This window comes from Bos indicus, chromosome 10 (genome assembly GCF_029378745.1).
Source record: "Bos indicus isolate NIAB-ARS_2022 breed Sahiwal x Tharparkar chromosome 10, NIAB-ARS_B.indTharparkar_mat_pri_1.0, whole genome shotgun sequence".
NCBI classification, from domain to species: domain Eukaryota; kingdom Metazoa; phylum Chordata; class Mammalia; order Artiodactyla; family Bovidae; genus Bos; species Bos indicus.
Genome location: NC_091769.1, coordinates 99,421,435 through 99,443,137, shown reverse-complemented (window position 1 = coordinate 99,443,137; position 21,703 = coordinate 99,421,435). Strand labels below are relative to the sequence as shown.

General features: G+C 39.6%; 1 protein-coding gene across 4 annotated transcripts in view; it reads left to right on the top strand.

The window, feature by feature from the left end:
• Nucleotides 1–21,703, top strand: part of GALC (galactosylceramidase) — a 64,071-nt gene that overhangs the window by 23,992 nt on the left and 18,376 nt on the right. For all 4 annotated transcript variants that reach the window (XM_019969359.2, XM_070797962.1, XM_019969360.2 and 1 more), the window contains 4 exons: nt 975–1,105; nt 8,795–8,950; nt 9,840–9,964; nt 11,535–11,662. In XM_019969359.2, coding sequence (XP_019824918.2) covers nt 975–1,105; nt 8,795–8,950; nt 9,840–9,964; nt 11,535–11,662 — 540 coding nt within the window. The remainder of the gene's footprint in view (nt 1–974; nt 1,106–8,794; nt 8,951–9,839; nt 9,965–11,534; nt 11,663–21,703) is intronic.

The window sequence follows — 21,703 nt, the reverse complement described above, 5'->3', positions numbered from 1 at the left end:
GTTGTTTTTAATCTGGTGGGCGGGTAGTCCTACAGACTGATTTTATTGCCTGTGCTGTGTATATGAAAGCATTGAGGGTAACAATAGAATATTTCTTGTTTCTACTTATAGCATGATGCAGAATTCTAATAATTGTAGTACTTTAAGTAATGGCAGAATATTTAAAGACATTGCAAAATGCTCAAAATAAAATGAAAAGTTAAAGCATTTCGTGTGTGTGTGCTCAGTTGTGTCTGACTCTTTACCACCCCCTGGAGCCCACCAGGCAATGTGTATTTAATCTGATCCCAATTTACTGTGTCTGCATAAGAAAACTGGAGAAGGCAATGGCACCCCACTTCAGTACTCTTGCCTGGAAAATCCCATGGATGGAGGAGCCTGGTGGGCTGCAGTCCATGGGGTTTCGAAGAGTCGGACACGACTGAGCGACTTCACTTTCACTTTTCACTTTCATGCATTGGAGAAGGAAATGGCAACCCACTCCAGTGTTCTTGCCTGGAGAATCCCAAGGACATGTGGAGCCTGGTGGGCTGCCGTCTATGGGGTCTCACAGAGTCGGACACGACTGAAGCGACTTAGCAGCAGCAGCAGCATAAGAAAATTCCTGTAAGAATTCATATCAGAGTAGTGTTTTTTATGGATATTACTGCTCTGATTTAAAAAAAAAATTTCCACCATTGCACCCAAATTTTCTATGGCTAAACGTAATTTTAAAGTCAGAGGGAAAATCCTTCTAAAATATTTTTGCCTCTTGGGTTTTTTTTTTTTTTTCTTTTTACATTCCCATGAAGTAGATTATTTTAGTGATAGTGTTTTTTTTACCTCTCCACATGGGGCACATTTCTATTGAGAAATAATGTTGACACTCTCATCCTACTTGTTGAATCTGAAGACACTTTAGCTCACTTGGTTGTAAGTCAGCAGCTGAAAACTCATTTTTAACCTTTCCTGTGTTCTGTTTCTCTCTCTGAAAGGTGTTAAGAAGAATGCTGAACCATCAAGGTCTCCAGCACGTGAAAATCATAGCGAGTGATAATCTCTGGGAGCCCATTTCTGCTTCTATGCTGCTTGACCCTGAGCTCTTGAAGGTGATTGATGTAATAGGGTAAGGAATGTTTTACTTTGAGAATGAACAGTTTCTGGTTGGTTGCTCAGTTGACGGTGCCTTTGTTTTTGCCTGCTTTTCCCCTTTTGATTATATTTTCAGAAGGTTGCTTTCTTGTATTTACTTAACTAAAGCATGTATAAATGATACTTCATTCCTTTTTTTCTTTGAAAGGTATGTATTTTGGGAATCTTTCTATGACAATGTAATAATGTATTGATGACTTTTGAAATATTGTGTCAGTGTTCAGAAATACAAAACATGATTTTATTTAGATTAAGGGGCAGAGTAGTGTTTACATTTTAGAAATTATGAAGGCAGTGTTGTCTCTCCCTCCCCCTAAGTGTTCCTGTCTTGCTCAATTTGGATTCTCATTCAAGGAGCTTATTCTCATGGTGAGACTCTACCATTCCAGAAAGGATTTGTTGTTGTTTAGTCTCTCAGTCGGGTTCGATTCTTTGTGACCCCATGGACTGCAGCACACCAGCCTTTCCTGTCCTTCACTATCTCCCAGAGTTTGACTCAATGGACATGAGTTGGAGCAATGATGCCATCCAACCATCTCATCCTCTGTTGTCCCATTCTCCTCCTGCCTTCAATCTTTCCCAGCATTAGGGTCTTTCCAAATGAGTCAGCTCTTCCTATCAGGTGGCCAAAGTACTGGAGCCTCAGCTTCATCATCAGTCTTTCCAGTGACTACTCAGGACTGATTTCTTTTAGAATGGACTGGTTGGATCTCCTTGCAGTCCAAGGGACTCTCAAGTGCCTTCTCCAACACCACAGTTCAAAAAGGTCTTTGGTGCTCAGCCTTCCTTATGGTCCAACTCTCACATCCATACATGACTATTGGAAAATCCATAGCTTAGATTATTTCCTGCCTATTTCTGAAATAGTTAAGAGTTTCAGTTTGTATTGTTTAGTATGGGGACCACTAGCCACAGGTGTTACGGAACGCTTGAAATGTGGTTAGTCTAAACTGAGGAGTGTTATAAGTGTAAAGCACACACTGGATTTTAAAGATGTGTTAATAATAGAAAACTAAGTTATTAATTATTTTTCATATTGATTACATGTGTTGAATGATAGTATTTTGGGTATATTGGGTTAAACAAAATATATGATTAAAATTTTGTTTTTTTTTAAACATAGCTACTAGAAGATTTAAAGTTACTTTGTATGGCTCACATTGTATTCCTATTGGACCAATCTGGTTTAAACTGTGACAGTATTGTGTTTAACCTCTTAGTGAATTTGTTGTTGGGGCCTTGGCCCCAGTTTCCAGCCTGTGAAGCCAGTTGTTGTCAGTGCTTCCATCAGGGTAGGGTCTGCCCCTGTGGAATGAGTACCTGTTGATCACCTGTCACCTCCACTGTTTCCACATTCTGTCTGCTGATCCTGCCCAGTCCTGATGCTGCAAGACTCCTGGGGACTCTCTGTCACCTGGTTTTGATGGGGATATTGTCTGTGGGTTGTAATTTCCATCATGAGATTGGTCTGTTTGGTTTCAGGAGGAGTAGTGTGCAGAGTTTCAGAAACTGGGCTGCTACTATGATCCACCTTGTCTATAAGTTTTATTTCTCCTGTAATACACATATGTTTTTCTGATAGGATAAACTTTGGTTTACTTTCAGTGATCTTAATCTTGTCATTTAAAGTTTGAAAAATCATGCCATGAAATGATAGAGACGTTTTGCCTAATTATATGCATTTAAAAATTATTCTTAAAGAACTTTTACATTATTTTGTTGAACTGTAGATCTGGGCATCACAAGAGACCTGAATTTCAATATCAGTTCAACCCTCTTTTCTCAGATTATTTGATAAATCACTCAGGTTTAAAATGTAACAGTTTCTTTATTTTCTGAATGAGCGATATAATACCTATTTCTATAGCTTTGAAAGAGATGCTTTTTGGGATTTTAAAGATAATGCATACTCTTTATAGAAAATTTGGAAACTGTAGAAAACTATAGAGTTGGAACTTACTCAAAATCTTAATATCTAGAGATCATTAATAGCATTATAGCATGATATTTTCCAGAGTATTATTTTTTATATTGAGTATTTTTTATTTTTACCAGAGACATACCAGATATACATTTGACTGAGTGATAACTAGATGAGTCTTAAAATTAGCATTTCTTTGAGAGGTCAAAACTGAATATTATGATCATGGAATGAAGTTCTGGGATATAGAATAAGGGCTTCCCAGGTGGTATTAGTGGTAAAGAACCTGTCTACCAGTGCAGGAGATGTAAGAGATACGTGTTTGATCCTTGGGTCAGGAAGATCCCCAGGAGGAGGACATGGCAACCCACTCCATTATTCTTGCCTGGAAAATCCCATGGACAGAGGAACTGGAAAGGCTATAGTCCACAGGGTCGCAGAGAGTCAGACATGACTTTGAAGTGACTTAGATCAGATCATCAAAATGTTCAGTTCAGTCGCTCAGTTGTATCGGACTCTTTGCGACCCCATGAATCACAGCACGCCAGGCCTCCTTGTCCATCACCATCTCCCAGAGTTCACTCAAAGTCACGTCCATCGAGTTGGTGATGCCATCCAGCCATCTCATCCTCTGTCGTCCCCTCTTCCTCCCGCCCCCAATCCCTCCCAGCATCAGAGTCTTTTCCAATGAGTCAACTCTTCGCATGAGGTGGCCAAAGTACTGGAGTTTCAGCTTTAGCATCATTCCTTCCAAAGAACACCCAGGGCTGATCTCCTTTAGAATGGACTGGTTGGATCTCCTTGCAGTCCAAGGGACTCTCAAGAGTCTTCTCCAACACCACAGTTCAAAAGCATCAATTCTTTGGTGCTCAGCTTTCTTCACAGTCCAACTCTCACATCCATACATGACCACAGGAAAAACCATAGCCTTGACTAGATGGACCTTTGTTGGCAAAGTAATGTCTCTGCTTTTCAATATGCTATCTAGGTTGGTTATAACTTTCCTTCCAAGGACTAAGCGTCTTTTAATTTCATGGCTGCAGTCACCATCTGCAGTGATTTTGGAGCCCAAAAAAATAAAGTCTGACACCGTTTCCACTGTTTCCCCATCTATTTCCCATGAAGTGATGGGACCAGATACCATGATCTTTGTTTTCTGAATGTTGAGCTTGAAGCCAACTTTTTCACTCTCTTCTTTCACTTTCATCAAGAGGCCTTTTAGTTCCTCTTCACTTTCTGCCGTAAGGGTGGTGTCATCTGCATATCTGAGGTTATTGATATTTCTCCCGGCAATCTTGATTCCAGCTTGTGTTTCTTCCAGCCCAGCGTTTCTCATGATGTACTCTGCATATAAGTTAAATAAACAGAGTGACAATATACAGCCTTGATGTACTCCTTTTCCTATTTGGAACCAGTCTGTTGTTCCATGTCCAGTTCTAACTGTTGCTTCCTGACCTGCATACAGACTTCTCAAGAGGCAGGTCAGGTGGTCTGGTATTCCCATCTCTTTAAGAATTTTCCACAGTTTATACAGCCTTGATGTACTCCTTTTCCTATTTGGAACCAGTCTGTTGTTCCATGTCCAGTTCTAACTGTTGCTTCCTGACCTGCATACAAACTTCTCAAGAGGCAGGTCAGGTGGTCTGGTATTCCCATCTCTTTCAGAATTTTCCACAGTTTCTTGTGATCCACACAGTCAAAGGCTTTGGCATAGTCAGTAAAGCAGAAATGGATGTTTTTCTGGAACTCTCTTGCTTTTTCGATGATCCAGTGGATGCTGGCAGTTTGATCTCTGGTTCCTCTGCCTTTTCTAAAACCAGCTTGAACAACTGGAAGTTCACAGTTCACGTATTGCTGAAGCCTGGCTTGGAGAATTTTGAGCCTTACTTTGCCAGTGTGTGAGATGAGTACAATTATGTCGCAGTTTGAGCATTCTTTGGCATTGCCTTTCTTTGGGATTGGAATGAAAACTGACCTTTCCCAGTCCTGTGGCCACTGCTGAGTTTTCCAAATTTGCTGGCATATCGAGTGCAGCACTTTCACAGCATCATCTTTCAGGATTTGAAATAGCTCAACTGGAATTCCATCACCTCCCATAGCTTTGTTCGTAGTGATGCTTTCTAAGGCCCACTTGACTTCACATTCCAGGATATCTGGCTCTAGGTCAGTTATCACACCATCGTGATTATCTAGGTCGTGAAGATCTTTTTTGTACAGTTCTTCTGTGTATTCTTGCCACCTCTTCTTAATACCTTCTGCTTCTCTTAGGTCCATACCATTTCTGTCCTTTATCGAGCCCATCTTTGCATGAAATGTTCCCTTGGTATCTCTAATTTTCTTGAAGAGATCTCTAGTCTTTCCCATTCTGTTTTCCTCTATTTCTTTGCACTGATCACTGAGGAAGGCTTTCTTATCTCTTCTTGCTATTCTTTGGAACTCTGCATTCATATGTTTTATCTTTCCTTTTCTCCTTTGCTCTTCAGTTCTCTTCTTTTCAGAGCTATTTGTAAGGCCTCCTCAGACAGCCATTTTTCTTTTTTACATTTCTTTTCCATGGGGATGGTCTTGATCCCTGTCTCCTGTACAATGTCACGAATCTCAGTCCATAGTTCATCAGGCACTCTTGTCTATCAGATCTAGTCCCTTAAATCTATTTCTCACTTCCACTGTATAATCATAAGGGATTTGATGTCTGATTTATGGATCAAAATGTTACAGTTTATTAAAATTATGTAATTGCAGAGAACAGTAGTCAGATTTTCCAAGTTGGGATTTATAGTTCCAGAACATGAATTCTCAACCCTGTTAGGTGCTAGCTTTCTTTTTGGGTTTCTGTTGTGCATTTTTACAGTACTGACGAGGTGTCTGTTTTCACCTGAGGTCAGTGATTCAGGTGGAATCTCATTTTCCTCTGATTCCTTATTTTATATTCTTTATTATATATTCATTTTTCCTTAGGAAACCATGGAACACCAGATTGATGTGCCTTACTTCATCTTTACTAGGATAATTAATTCCCAAGTAGGATTTTTTTTTCTTAAAAGATTCATGACGGAAATGGAATTAAATAACTAAAAACTAAAGTTTGTTGTTTTTCAGTCGCTCACTCATGCCCAGCTCTTTGTGACCCCATGGACTGCAGCACGCCAGACTTCCCTGTCTTTCACCATCTCCCAGAGCTTGCTCAAACTCCTATCCATTGAATTGATGATGCCATCTAACCATCTTATCCTCTGTCATCCCCTTCTCATGCCTTCAATCTTTCCCAGCATTGGAGTCTTTTCCATTGAGTTAGCTTTCACATCAGGTGGCCAAAGTATTGGAGCTTCAGCATCTGTCCTTCCAATGAATATTCAGGACTGATCTCCTTTAGGATGGACTGGTTGGATCTCCTTGCAGTCCAAGGGACTCTCAAGAGTCTTCTTCAACACCACAGTTCAAAAGCATTGATTCTTTGGTGCTCAGCATCTTTATGGTCCAGCTCTCACATCCATACATGACTATAGCTTTGACTATACAGACCTTTGTTGGGAAAGTAATGTCTTTGCTTTTTAATACACGCTCTAGGTTTGTCATAGCTTTTCTTCCAAGGAGCAAGCATCATTGAATTTCATGGCGGCAGTCACCATCTGCAGTGATTTTGGATCCCAAGAAAATAAAGTCTGTTACTGTTTCCCCATCTATTTGCCATGAAGTGATGGGACTGGATGCCATGATCTTTGTTTTCTGAATGTTGAGTTTTAAGCCAACTTTTTCACTCTCCTCTTTCACTTTCATGAAGAGGCTCTTTAGTTCTTCTTCACTTTCTGCCATAAGGGTAGTATCATCTGCATATCTGAGATTATTGATATTTCTCCTGGCAATCTTGATGCCAGCTTGTGCTTCATCCAGCCATGCATTTTGCATGATGTACTCTGCATAAGTTAAATAAGCAGGGTGATAATATACAGCCTTGGTTTACTCCTTTTCCAATTTTGAACCAGCCCGTTGTTCCATGTCCTGTTCTAACTGTTGCTTCTTGACCAACATACAGGTTTCTCAGGAGGCAGGGAAGGTGGTCTGGTAGTTCCATCTCCTTCAGAATTTTCCAGACTAAAATAGGTCTTCACAATCATTCTTTTAATGTTAAGAATACTACTGTTCCAAACCACAAAGATAAGAATTGTAATATGATTCAGTCTCTGTTATTTTGCTTGTATTTTTGTTAAATTTTTTGTCAGTAGTTGTTGGCTTAAGAAGTACACACTCTTCTCCCTAGAGTTCATGTGCTAACTCTTATACTGTTAGCCTCTTTTCTATTTTACATTTGAAATTTCTTAATTGTTTTTATATTCAGTAGTCAGTCACTTCCACAACCATCATTATGACAATATTTTAGCCTTGGAACACTAAATGTACATTTATATTTCAGTTGACTCCTCCCAAGTGCCAGAAGAAGGGAGAAGTTCATTGCTCTGGGAAGGGTTTCTCCACCTCTGCACTTTGATGTTCTTCGCTGGATAGTTCTTTGCTGTGGGGACATGCTAGGGGCATTGTAGGCTGTTTAGCAGCGTCTCTGGCCTCTGCACACTAGAGAACAGTAGCAACTCCTGCTGTGGCTTCTCCACCAGGCAGAGTCACCCAAGTTGAGAACCACCACTGCTCTGGGTTTAATAACTTCTTATTTTTATTCAAAGAAGAGTCCTCTGGGTTTTTGTTGGTTTTGTTTTAGTGTTTTTGTTTTTGCTGAGGAATAAATGCCAAGCTGTCTTTCTCTGTATGAGGGGTAGAGCAGGGGAGGAAATACTATTGATACTTTATGTAATAAGCTCATTAGTCTTTTTTTTTAATTAAATAAATACTGTATCTCTTTATAACAAATCAACTGGGTCTTCCTTGTGATAACTTCTCTAGTGGTGGCCTGTGCACTTCTGTCATTATTGCCTCACAGCATGTGGGTTCCCTGACCAGGAATTGAACCTGCGTCCCTTGCATTGCAAGGTGGATTCTTAAGCACTGGGCTGCCAGGGAAGTCTTACTTTTGGTTTTCTTTTTCACTCCTTCCTTTCTACTGTCCAAGCTCACTACATCCCCTGGGAAGTCTGAATCCTGTCTCCACCTCATTCATCTCTTGGAATGTTCTAGGCCTCTTCTGCTGCCTCCATCTGTCGACATCCTTTCCTTCTTGTTATGGTTTCCAGGAAGAGGTCTTTCCCACTGATGATCTCCCTGCTTCTGTTCGTTGTAAGTGCATCTCATCCTCAGGGCATCCTGAGACCCAGGGGTGGGAAGCAGATGCTTACATACAGCCTGACATCTACCTGGAAGTTGCCCATTGTTTTAAGATAGAAAACCTTGGCAAAGACACATATGTTTGTTCACTCAATGAAAGTTGTAGTTGCTCAGTTGCGTCTGACTCTATGACCCCATGGAATAGTCCATGGAATTCTCCAGGCCCGAATACTGGAGTGGGTAGCCGTTTCCTTTTTCAGGAAATCTTCCCTTCCCAGGTATTGAGCCCAGGTCTCCCAGATTGCAGGCAGATTCTTTACCAGCTGAGCCATCAGGGAAGCCCACGAATACTGGAGTGGGTAGCCTATCCCTTCTCCAGCAAATCTTCCTGACCCAGGAATTGAACCGGGGTCTCCTGCCTTGCAGGTGGATTCTTTCCCAGTGGAACTACCAGGGAGGGTATTTACTCAGTAAATATATGGAAGTGCCTGTTCTGACTTTTTACATTTCCTCCCTCTCTTTCTTTTCTAGAGCTCATTACCCTGGGACACTTACAGTCAAGGATGCTAGGTTGACTAAGAAGAAGCTTTGGTCTTCTGAAGATTTTAGCACTGTAAATAGTGATATGGGTGCAGGCTGCTGGGGTCGCATATTGAATCAGAATTACGTCAATGGCTACATGACTTCGTAAGTTATTAAAACTTTCAGAGGTTTTCATTTTGAAAAATTTCAAAGCATAATAAGTAAAAAAAAGTACAATGGACTTCCATAGTCTTACAACCTAAATTCAGTGATTTAAGCATTTGCCTTATTTCGTTCATCCGTCCTATACCTAACATGTGTCAGCTCTAGAAAGAGAAGGCAGGAAGCTGCAAACAGAAATAGAGCTTATTTTGGGGTCTGATATATTGTCTTAGATACGGTTAAGTTATTTCCCTGACTTAGATGCTTTTGTTCCCTTAAAATCAGTTACTACTGAGACCTCTTCTGCAGGGGCAAGCATTGTGGGCAGGCTTAGACCACAAAGTGGCTTAGGCCTTAAATGGCTCTTCTTGTATCAAGAGAGTTATGTGTGGTTCTCTTCCCCTGCCCTGTCTGCCTACACCATCACTTGAGCCCTGGCAGTCGGACTCTTAAGAGTTCTCATTGTAAAACTTTACAGCCGCTGAGTCAGGTCATGAAATTATGTCATGAAACTGGGGCATTAAGAAGGCTGATTGTCAAAAAGAAAGCAGGTATAGATAAAGTCTTTATCTGTATTTGACTCACGTTTGTGGTACTGGTAGGTCGTGACTCTTTTTCTGGTTATACCATTGTGCAGTAAAAATTGTGCACTTCATATACATTTGTATTTTTTATTATATGATTCACTATTAAAAATATTGCATCCCTCATTTGATTTTTCAAAATGTGGGTGAACTTAGGCAACTTAAATTTTCTTGTTTTGGGTGGTAATTTTACCACTTGCATATATTTGTGTAAACTTTGCTAAGGTCTTTTATACTATAGGCTTCTAGACATTTACACTTTTATTACAAGCTGCTTGGTGTTTCTCTTTTATCAAACAATCTTTTAGCACCATTGCTTGGAACTTGGTGGCCAGTTACTATCAGCAGTTGCCATATGGGCGTTGTGGACTGATGACTGCTCAGGAGCCATGGAGTGGGCACTACGTGGTGGAAGCTCCTATCTGGGTATCAGGTATGGTTCAGATCCCATCCCTCACTCCCTGCCTTTCTTTCTAAGAGACAAAGCAGAAAGCACTTAGAGGGAGTTATAGAAACACTGTGTGTGTGTGTGTGTGTGTGTGCGCACATGTGCACACATTGGTTTTAAGTGTATCTCTGTTTTAGCAAGATTTGTCCTAGTGTTTTATAAGACTCTTTCGGGTAACTAAGCTACTCTCTGTATTCCATTCTTGATTATTCTAAGACCAAGCTCTTTTTTTCCAGTTGATGTATTTTTCACAGGGATTTATAGTCATGACATTAACCATGTAATCATGACATTATTCTAAACTCAGGTTGTTCTTTAATAAATACGAAAATGCTAAGTTTTGGATTTGTATTAACTCCTTAAATTGGATTTGGTTAACTCCTTAAATGTTGACATAGTTGGTCCCACATTATTTCAATGAACTAACGTACTTTTATAATTTTGTCACTGTTTCTTGGGGGGTTAATTTTGTCACTTCCCAAAATGAGACAAGGAGTATCACTCAGTACATTTCTAGGACAAGCTTTAGAGGTGCCCAATAAATAAGTATTGTGAAAATAAACTTGTTTAAAACCATAAAGCTTAGTTTTTGAAATATTTTGTTAACTTTTTGAAAACCATATTCTTTGTAGTTATATTAAGGTGATTTAAATAGAGATCAACAAAAACTGGGAGGAGATAACTTTATTTACTGTTGGAATAAAGTAGTTTTTCAGTAGTCTTGAACTGACAGAGTGTGGTTTATTTATTTTTTACCAGTCATTCTAAGAATATTCCCTTAATTATACCATTTAACTAGGCTAATTACTCAAAAGTTGAAACATGAGGCTGGCAAATATTTTTTCCAAAATAGAAATTAGCTGTTAGACTCAGTCATACTTGGGAAAGTTTTCCTTGTAACCGTCTCGGTTCTTTGGTCAATCTAATAATTGACAAAAGACAGATCACCAGGAAAAAAAACCCATTTAATTTTGTACATAAAAATATGGGACTCAAGTTTGCAGTCAGGCAATTGAGGCTTTATAATGCCATCCTAAGCAAAGGAATGAGATAGGGACCTGGAGCTTTACAGGGGAAGAAGACCATTCATAGAAAGAGATAGGGACCTGGAGCTTTACAGGGGAAGAAGGCCATTTATAGAAAGAGAGAGGGACCTGGAGCTTTACAGGGGAAGAAGACCATTCATAGAAAGAGATAGGGCCCTGGAGCTTTACAGGGGAAGAACACCATTCATTGGAAGAGAAGAACAGATATTTGCTGTGCCATGAAGATAAGTCTTTCAGATAAAAAGTTATTGTTGGTAATAGCTCTCTTTCTGGGCCGGGTCTCCTATCTAGATTCTTTCAGGCAGTTGAAGGAGAGAGAAATTTTTTCTTTAGTCTTCTGGGTCTTGATTGCCAGCAGTTCAAAATAATACGCATGCTAAAGTGGCACATTTTGGGGTGGCATACTCTGTTCTCTTTCAGCCTCAAGTAAGTAGATAGCTTTTTATTTCTGGAAGAATCCTATTATCACCACTTTAATGTTATTTGGGTCTTTCTCTGCTTTTCTATAGCTCATACCACTCAGTTTACTCAACCAGGTTGGTATTACCTGAAGACAGTTGGCCATTTAGAGAGAGGAGGAAGCTACGTAGCTCTGACGGATGGCTTAGGTAACCTCACTGTCATCGTTGAAACTATGGTAATTCTTTGTCGTTTTTATTGGATTAATTCACTTTGTTAGTATTGGGGGAAAAAAAGCATAAAATGTAACTGAACACCTTAAAGAAAAAAAGGAGCTTTTCTTTTCCATGTAGGATCCCAGGACTGGGATGATCAGTCTGTGGCTTGACCTGGTCACTCTCTGGGCTGAGGGTCCACCTGTGCAAACCTTCTCTTCCTTTCAGATTCATCCCAGGCATGAAGGACCCAACTTTATGCCTTTTTTTCCCCATTCTACATAGTTACGTGAAAATCTTTCTTGCAGCTTTGGTTTTAAAGAAATTCTGCCAGTTCTTCAAGTAGCTGAAGGGAAAGAGCATGAGAAATACTGATATTCTGCTTCTCTCCCAAAGATATTGTTGCCTTCACCTGGGAACTGGGAAGGAGGGAGCCCCATGTTCTTGACTGTACCTACTTGGCCTGGAGTTTCTGTCAGTCCAGGCTGAGAGGGACAGGGAGGGATGGCTTGTGGTTTAAATGCCATATACTCTTGATGCTCATACCGAGTTTTAGTAGATTTTCTTGAATACTTCTGTATTTGTAGTGTGCCCTTAGGATCATTTCCAGACTTTAGCATTATTATTATTTAAATAATTTTCACCAGTTTCGCTGGGAGTATATTTATGGAGCTCCTCACACTGACATTCTAGAAGCAGATCTCTCCTTTACTCATTAGATATGGTTTCCTTCAGTTCTTTGAACATTTTTAAATACCTGATATTTTAATGTGTTTTGTCTAAGAAGTATAATATCTAATAGGTAATGGCTAGGCTTTCTCAGACATCGTTTCTGTCAACTGCTTTTATATCCGTATATGGGCCATTCTTTCCTGTTTCTTTGCAAATATCATATATCATTTGCTGTATCATATATCATATATATATCATTTGTTGAAAGCTAGACATGTTACATAAAATAACCTGGACACTCTGGACATCAGATTCTTTCTCCTCTCTAGCATTTGTTGTTGCTTTTTGTCATGGTTGTTGCTGTTAATTTGCTTTGTGACTTTCCTGAACAGATTCTGTAGTTTGCAAGCTTTATCATGTATGGCCACTGAAATCTCTGCTCAGTTTTCTTAGTGGTCAGATCATGATGGTACAGCTTTCCTCATGTTTGGAGCTAGCAAGTGTCCCAGCCTTTGCTGACAGGCTCTGTATACGTAATGGGGGCATGCTTCAATGCCCAGGTGGGCGATTTACAGCTCTGCCTTAGCTCTTACTTCCTGTTTGAGCCAAGCTCCCAGGGAGGCTTGAATTTCCCAGTAAAGCCATCTGGGGCTATAGTTTTCTTTGTGGAAAAGTTTTTTAACTATAAGTTTTTCATCTAAAAGTTTTTCAACTTCCTTTACAGATAAAGGGATATTCAGTTTGTCCATATCTTCTTCAGTGAGCTTTGGGTTTTTGTGTCTTCAAGGAAATTTGTCCATTTCATTTAAGTTGTTAAATTTCTCAGCACAAAGTTACTGCTATTATTCCCTGCTGTTTTCTTAATGTATATATATATATATATATATATATATATATATACACACACACATACACACACACACACATATATATACACTGTATTGATGTCACCTCTCTTAATGTTCATAATTGCAGTTTGTATTTTCTTTCTTCTTATTCTGGTTTCATGATTAGTCTGGCTAGAAGTTTATTCAATTCTGTTAATCTTCTCAAAGAATCAGCTTTTGGTTTCTCAATTATACAGTCTTGTTTTTCTGGTTTTGTTTGATTTATCGTTTCATCTCTATTATTTTCTTTCCTCTGCTTACTTTGTTTTTTTTTAATTAAATTAAAAGTTTTATTGAAATATAATTGATTGACAATATTGTCTTAGTTTCAGGTACCCAGCATAATGATTCAATACTTTATAGGTTATGCTGCCTTTAAAATTATTACAATATGATGTCTGTATTTCTCTGTGCTTTACAGTGTACCCTTGTTGATTATCTGTTTTATACCTAGTAGTTTCTATCTCTGAATCCCATACCCTGCGCTTATTTTGGTTTTAATTTGCTCTTCTTTTGCTAGTATCTTAAGCTAAAGTTTCTGTTTTAGTGGCATCCCACAAATCCTGCTGTGCTGCGTTTTTATTTTTGTAAGTTCAAAATGCTTTCTAATTTCCCCTTTTATTTTTTTCTTTGAGACATAGATTATTTAGAAATTTGTTATTTAATTTGTAAATATTTGCAGATTTTTTTCAGACATTTTTGTTATTCATTTCTGACTTAATTCTGTTGTGGTCAGAGAATAGACTTTGTGGGACTTGAATCTTTTTGAATTTATGGAGACTTCTGTTATAGCTAAGAATGTGGTGTACTTTGGTAAATGTTCCTTGTACAGTTGAAAAGAATACATATTCTGCAGTTATGAATGAAGTGATCTGTAGATGTTAATCCAGGCAAATTGTTTGATAGTTTTGTTCAAATCACCTGTATCTTTGTTGATATTCTGTCTAGTTGTGTGTCAGTTATTGAGGGGAGGTATTAAAATCTCTAATTACAATTTAAAAATTTCCCACAAAACCTGGCCCAGAACCTTATATTGTTAAGTCCTCTGTGATTGTTAAATCCCATAAAGTAGGAACGATGTCACAGACTTCTTTTGATCCACACCACGGTAATGATGGCTTCCCTGGTGGCTCAGACAGTAAAGTGTCTGCCTGCAATGCGGGAGACCTGGGTTCAATCCCTGGGTTGGAAGGATCCCCTGGAAAAGGAAATGGCAACCTACTCCAGTACTCTTGCCTGGAAAATCCCATGGACAGAGGAGCTTGGTAGGTTATGGTCCATGGGATTGCAAAGAGTCGAACATGACTGAGTGACTTCACTTTCCTTTTTTCCTTTACTTTATGGTAATGATTATTTTGAAAAAGTGATGTTGACAATGAGATTTGTTGTATATATTTAGCTGACTGAAGTTGTGCGTTTGAAGGTTATACTTGGGTGAGATGCCTTCTTGGTGAAAACATCCCAAGCATTTCCTTTTTTTGGATGTGTATCACTTAGAAAACAGAGCATAAGTTTAATCTTATGTGTATGCCATCAGATGACTCTGGAATTCAAAGTCTGACTCAGTCAAAATGCCATTAAGTTTTATTTTGAGTAGGTATATACAATGTTGTTGTTGGTCAGTTGCTCAGTCGTGTCCAACTCTTTGTGACCCTGTGGACTGCAGCACACCAGGCTTCCCTGTCTTTCACCATCTGCTGGAGCTTGCTCAAACTCATGTCCATCGAGTCGGTGATGCCATCAACCATCTCGTCCTCTGTTGTCCCCTTCTCCTCCTGCCTTCAGTCTTTCTCAGCATCAGGGTCTTTTCTAATGAGTTGGCTATTTGCATCAGGTAGCTAAAGTTTGGAGCTTCAGCTTTAGCATCAGTCCTTCCAGTGAATATTCAGGACTGATTTCCTTTATGATGGACTGGTTGGATCTTCTGCGGTCCAAGGGACTCTCAAGAGTCTTCTCCAACATCACAGTTCAAAAGCATCAGTTCTTTGGTGCTCAGCTTTCTTTATGGTCCAACTCTCACACCCATACATGACTACTGGAAAAACCATAGCTTTGACTAGATGGACCTTTGTCGGCAAAGTAATGTCTGCTTTTAGTATGCTGTCTAGATTGGTCATAGCTTTTCTTGCAAGGAGCAAGTATCTTTTAATTTCATGGCTGCAGTCACCATTGGCAGTGATTTTTGGAGCCCCCCAAAATAAAGTCTGTCACTGTTTCTATTGTTTCCCCATCTATTTGCCATGAAGTGATGGGACCAGATGTCATGATCTTAGTTTCTGAACATTGAGTTTTTTTTATATTTTTTATTTTTTTAAAATTTTATTTTATTTTTAAACTTTACATAATTGTATTGGTTTTGCCAATGGATTCATTTTGAACATTGAGTTTTAAACAAACTTTTTCACTCTCCTCTTTCACTTTCATCAAGAGGCTCTTTAGTTCTTCTTTGCTTTCTGCCATAAGGGTGGTGTCATCTGCATATCTGAGGTTATTGATATTTCTCCTGGCAATCTTGATTCCAGCTTGTGCTTCATCCAGCCCAGCATTTCTCAAGATGTACTCTGCATATAAGTTAAATAAGCACAGTGACAATATACAGCCTTGACATACACCTTTCCCAATTTTGAACCAGTCTGTTGTCCCATGTCTGATTCTGTTGCTTCTTGACCTGCCTACAGATTTTTCAGGAGGCAGGTAATGTGGTCTGATATTCCCATCTCTTGATGAATTTCCCACAGTTTGTTGTGGTTCACATAGTCAAAGGCTTTAGTGTAGTCAATGAAGGAGAAGTAGATGTTTTTCTGGAATTCTCTTGCTTTTTCAATGATAAAATGGATGTTGGCAATTTGATCTCAGATTCCTTTTCTTTTCTAAATCCAGCTTGAATATCTGGAAGTTCACGGTTCATGTACTGTTGAAGCCTGGCTTGGAGAATTTTGAGCATTACTTTGCTAGTGTGTGAAATGAGTGCAATTGTGTGGTAGTTTGAATACTCCTTGGCAATACTTTTCTTTGGTATTGGAATGAAAACTGACCTTTTCCAGCCCTGTGGCCACTGCTGAGTTTTCCAAATTTGCTGGCATATTGAGTGCAGCACTTTCACAGCATCAGTTTTAGTATTTGAAATAGCTCAGCTGGAATTCTATCACCTCCACTAGCTTTGTTCATAGTGATGCTTCCTAAGGCCCACTTGATTTCTCACTCTAAGATGTCTGGCTCTAGGTGAATGATCACACCATCATGATTATCTGGGTTGTGAAGATCTTTTTTGTACAGTTGTTCTGTGTATTCTTGCCACCTTTTCTTAGTATCTTCTGCTTCTGTTAGGTCCATACCATTTCTGTCCTTTATCGAGCCCATCTTTGCATGAAATGTTCCCTTGGTATCTCTAATTTTCTTGAAGAGATCTCTAGTCTTTCCCATTCTGTTGTTTTCCTCTATTTCTTTGCATTGATGGCTGAGGAAGGCTTTCTTATCTCTTCTTGCTATTCTTTGGAACTCTGCATTCAGATGGCAATACCCTTCGTCTTCCCCTTTGCCTATAGCTTCTCTTCTTTTCTCAGCTATTTGTAGGCCTCCTCAGACAACCATTTTGCCTTTTTGTTTTCTTTTTCTTGGGGGTGGTTTTGATCACCACCTCCTGTGTAGTGTTCTGAACCTCCGTCCATAGTTCTTCAGGCACTCTGTCTATCAGATCTAATCTTTTGATCTATTGTCACTTCCACTGTATAATCTTAAGGAATTTGATTTAGGTCATACCTGAATGGTCCAATGGTTTACCCTAGTTTCTTCAATTTAAGTCTGAATTTTGCAATAAGCAGTTCATGATCTGAGCCATAGTCAGCTCCTGGTCTTGTTTTTGCTGACTGCATAGAACTTCTCCATCTTCAGCTACAAAGAATATAATCAGTCCGATTTTGGTGTTGACCATCTGGTGATGTCCATGTGTAGAGTCTTCTCTTGTGTTGTTGGAAGAGGGTGTGTGCCATGACTAGTGCATTCTCTTTGCAAAACTCTGTTAGCCTTTGCCCTGCTTCATTCTGTACTCCAAGGCCAAATTTGCCTGTTACTCTAGTATCTCTTAATTTCCTACTTTTGTATTCCAGTCCCCTATGATGAAAAGGACATCTTTTTTTGGTGTTAGTTCTGGAAGGTCTGGTAGGTCTTCATAGAACCATTCAATTTCAGCTTCTTCAGCATTAGTGGTTGGGGTTTAGACTTGGATTACTGTGGTATTGAGTGGTTTGCCTTGGAAATGAACAGACATTTCACATTGTGGATGTGACTGGTGATGGAAGAAAAGTCTGATGTTGTAAAGAGCAATACTGCATAGGCACACACAATAGGCATTCAACAAAGGTTTTGTTAGAAATAGTCTTTAAGGAGGAGCCAAGATGGCGGAGGAGTAGGACGGGGAGAACACTTTCTCCCCCACAAATTCATCAAAAGAGCATTTAAACGTCGAGTAAATTCCACAAAACAACTTCTGAATGCCGGCAGAGGACATCAGGCACCCAGAAAAGCAATCCAACTCTTCGAAAGGAGGTAGGAAAAAAATATAAAAGACAAAAAAAGAGACAAAAGAGGGAGGGACGGAGTTCCGTCCAGGGAAGGGAGTCTTAAAAAGAGAGAGGTTTCCAAACACCAGGAAACCTTCTCACTGCCGAATCTGTGCCGAGCTTTGGAAGCACAGAGGGCAACATAACAGGAAGAAAAAATAAATAAACAATTAAAACTCGAAGATTGCGAGTCCTACGGTAACTCCCCCAGCGGAGAAGCAGCACAGACGCCTGCACGCGCCATTAGCAAGCAGGGGCTGGGCAGGGAGGCGCAGCGCGGGCTGCATCGCTTAGAGTAAGAATCTGGCCTGAATACCCTGAGCACTATCTGAGCGAAATAATTTGGGCTAGCAAACCAGACTGTGGGATATCTACCACGCGAAAAGCCAGCCCCAACCTAAGACACCGCCAGGCCCGCGCACAGAACAAAGAATTGAACAGAGATAGCCGGCTGCAGACCTTCCCCCTCCGGTGACAGGCAGCCAGAGCCGGAAGGGGGCAATCGCAGCCCCAGAGAGACATTATCTATAAAACTGTAAGCAGGCTTCTTTGCTAACTAAAACTTTTTGGGGGTCTGGACGGTTAACATCTGCCTGAGAAGGTGCGCCGGTTTTACACCCAGATAACCGAGTGGCGGGGAGGCGATAAGTCGCAGCATTGGCGCTCGCCAAACACCTCATCACTTGAGCTGCTCGGACCTGGGAAGAGCACAAAACTCAGGCCCAACTGAGTCTGCGCCTCTGAGGACTACCCGAGTGCCTGAACCTGAGTGGCTTGGACCTGGGAGGTACATGCAACCCAGGGCCAGCCTCGGATTGTTCCCGGCGGAACAACCTAGAGCCCGAGCAGTGTGGGCAGGGAGGCTACACGTGCCGTGAGCGGGGGCAGACCCAGTGTGGCTGAGGCACTGCGAGCGCACGCCAGTGTTATTTGTTTGCAGCATCCCTCCCTCCCTCCCCACAGCGCGACTGAACAAAGAGAAGAAATACAGCTTCACCCATCAGAACACCGTCACAAGCTTCCCTAACCAGGAAACCTTGACAAGCCACCTGTACAAACCCACACACAGCGAGGAAAAGCCACAATAAAGAGAACTCCACAAACTGCCAGAATACAGAAAGGACACCCCAAACTCAGCAATTTAAACAAGATGAAGAGACAGAGGAATAGCCAGCAGATAAAGGAACAGGATAAATGCCCACCAAACCAAACAAAAGAGGAAGAGATAGGGAATCTATCTGATAAAGAATTCCGAATAATGATAGTGAAATTGATCCAAAATCTTGAAATTAAAATGGGATCACAGATAAATAGCTTGGAGACAAGGATTGAGAAGATGCAAGAAAGGTTTAACAAGGACCTAGAAGAAATAAAAAAGAGTCAATATATAATGAATAATGCAATAAGTGAAATTAAAAACACTCTGGAGGCAACAAATAGTAGAATAACAGAGGCAGAAGATAGGATTAGTGAATTAGAAGATAGAATGGTAGAAATAAATGAATCAGAGAGAATAAAAGAAAAACGAATTAAAAGAAATGAGGACAATCTCAGAGACCTCCAGGACAATATTAAACACTACAACATTCGAATCATAGGGGTTCCAGAAGAAGAAGACAAAAAGAAAGACCATGAGAAAATACTTGAGGAGATAATAGTTGAAAACTTCCCTAAACTGGGGAAGGAAATAATCACCCAAGTCCAAGAAACCCGGAGAATCCCAAACAGGATAAACCCAAGGCGAAACACCCCAAGACACATATTAATCAAATTAACAAAGATCAAACACAAAGAACAACTATTAAAAGCAGCAAGGGAAAAACAACAAATAACACACAAGGGAATTCCCATAAGGATAACAGCTGATCTTTCAATAGAAACTCTTCAAGCCAGGAGGGAATGGCAAGACATACTTAAAATGATGAAAGAAAATAACCTACAGCCCAGATTATTGTACCCAGCAAGGATTTCATTCAAGTAGGACGGAGAAATCAAAAGCTTCTCAGACAAGCAAAAGCTGAGAGAATTCTGCACCACCAAACCAGCTCTCCAACAAATACTAAAGGATATTCTCTAGACAGGAAACACAAAAATGGTGTATAAATTCAAACCCCAAACAATAAAGTAAATGGCAACGGGATCATACTTATCAGTAATTACCTTAAACGTAAATGGGTTGAATGCCCCAACCAAAAGACAAAGACTGGCTGAATGGATACAAAAACAAGACCCCTACATATGTTGTCTACAGGAGACCCACCTCAAAACAGGGGACACATACAGACTGAAAGTGAAGGGCTGGAAAAAGATTTTCCATGCAAATAGGGACCAAAAGAAAGCAGGAGTAGCAATACTCATATCAGATAAAATAGACTTTAAAACAAAGGCTGTGAAAAGAGACAAAGAAGGTCACTACATAATGATCAAAGGATCAATCCAAGAAGAAGATATAACAATTATAAATATATATGCACCCAACACAGGAGCACCGCAGTATGTAAGACAAATGCTAACAAGTATGAAAGGAGAAATTAACAATAACACAATAATAGTGGGAGACTTTAATACCCCACTTACACCTATGGATAGATCAACTAAACAGAAAATTAACAAGGAAACACAAACTTTAAACGATACAATAGACCAGTTAAACCTAATTGATATCTGTAGGACATTTCATCCCAAAACAATGAACTTCACCTTTTTCTCAAGCGCACATGGAACCTTCTCCAGGATAGATCACATCCTGGGCCATAAAGCTAGCCTTGGTAAATTCAAAAAAATAGAAATCATTCCAAGCATCTTTTCTGACCACAATGCAGTAAGATTAGATCTCAATTACAGGAGAAAAACTATTAAAAATTCCAACATATGGAGGATGAACAACACCCTGCTGAATAACCAACAAATCACAGAAGAAATCAAAAAAGAAATCAAAATTTGCATAGAAACGAATGAAAATGAAAACACAACAACCCAAAACCTGTGGGACACAGTAAAAGCAGTCCTAAGGGGAAAGTTCATAGCAATACAGGCACACCTCAAGAAACAAGAAAAAAGTCAAATAAATAACCTAACTCTACACCTAAAGCAACTAGAAAAGGAAGAAATGAAGAACCCCAGGGTTAGTAGAAGTAAAGAAATCTTAAAAATTAGAGCAGAAATAAATGCAAAAGAAACAAAAGAGACCATAGCAAAAATCAACAAAGCCAAAAGCTGGTTCTTTGAAAGGATAAATAAAATTGATAAACCATTAGCCAGACTCATCAAGAAACAAAGGGAGAAAAATCAAATCAATAAAATTAGAAACGAAAATGGAGAGATCACAACAGACAACACAGAAATACAAAGGATCATAAGAGACTATTATCAACAATTATATGCCAATAAAATGGACAACGAGGAAGAAATGGACAAATTCTTAGAAAAGTACAACTTTCCAAAACTCGACCAGGAAGAAATAGAAAACCTTAACAGACCCATCACAAGCACGGAAATTGAAACTGTAATCAAAAATCTTCCAGCAAACAAAAGCCCAGGTCCAGACGGCTTCACAGCTGAATTCTACCAAAAATTTAGAGAAGAGCTAACACCTATCCTGCTCAAACTCTTCCAGAAAATTGCAGAGGAAGGTAAACTTCCAAACTCATTCTATGAGGCCACCATCACCCTAATACCAAAACCTGACAAAGATCCCACAAAAAAAGAAAACTACAGGCCAATATCACTGATGAACATAGATGCAAAAATCCTAAACAAAATTCTAGCAATCAGAATCCAACAACACATTAAAAAGATCATACACCATGACCAAGTGGGCTTTATCCCAGGGATGCAAGGATTCTTCAATATCCGCAAATCAATCAATGTAATACACCACATTAACAAATTGAAAAACAAAAACCATATGATTATCTCAATAGATGCAGAGAAAGCCTTTGACAAA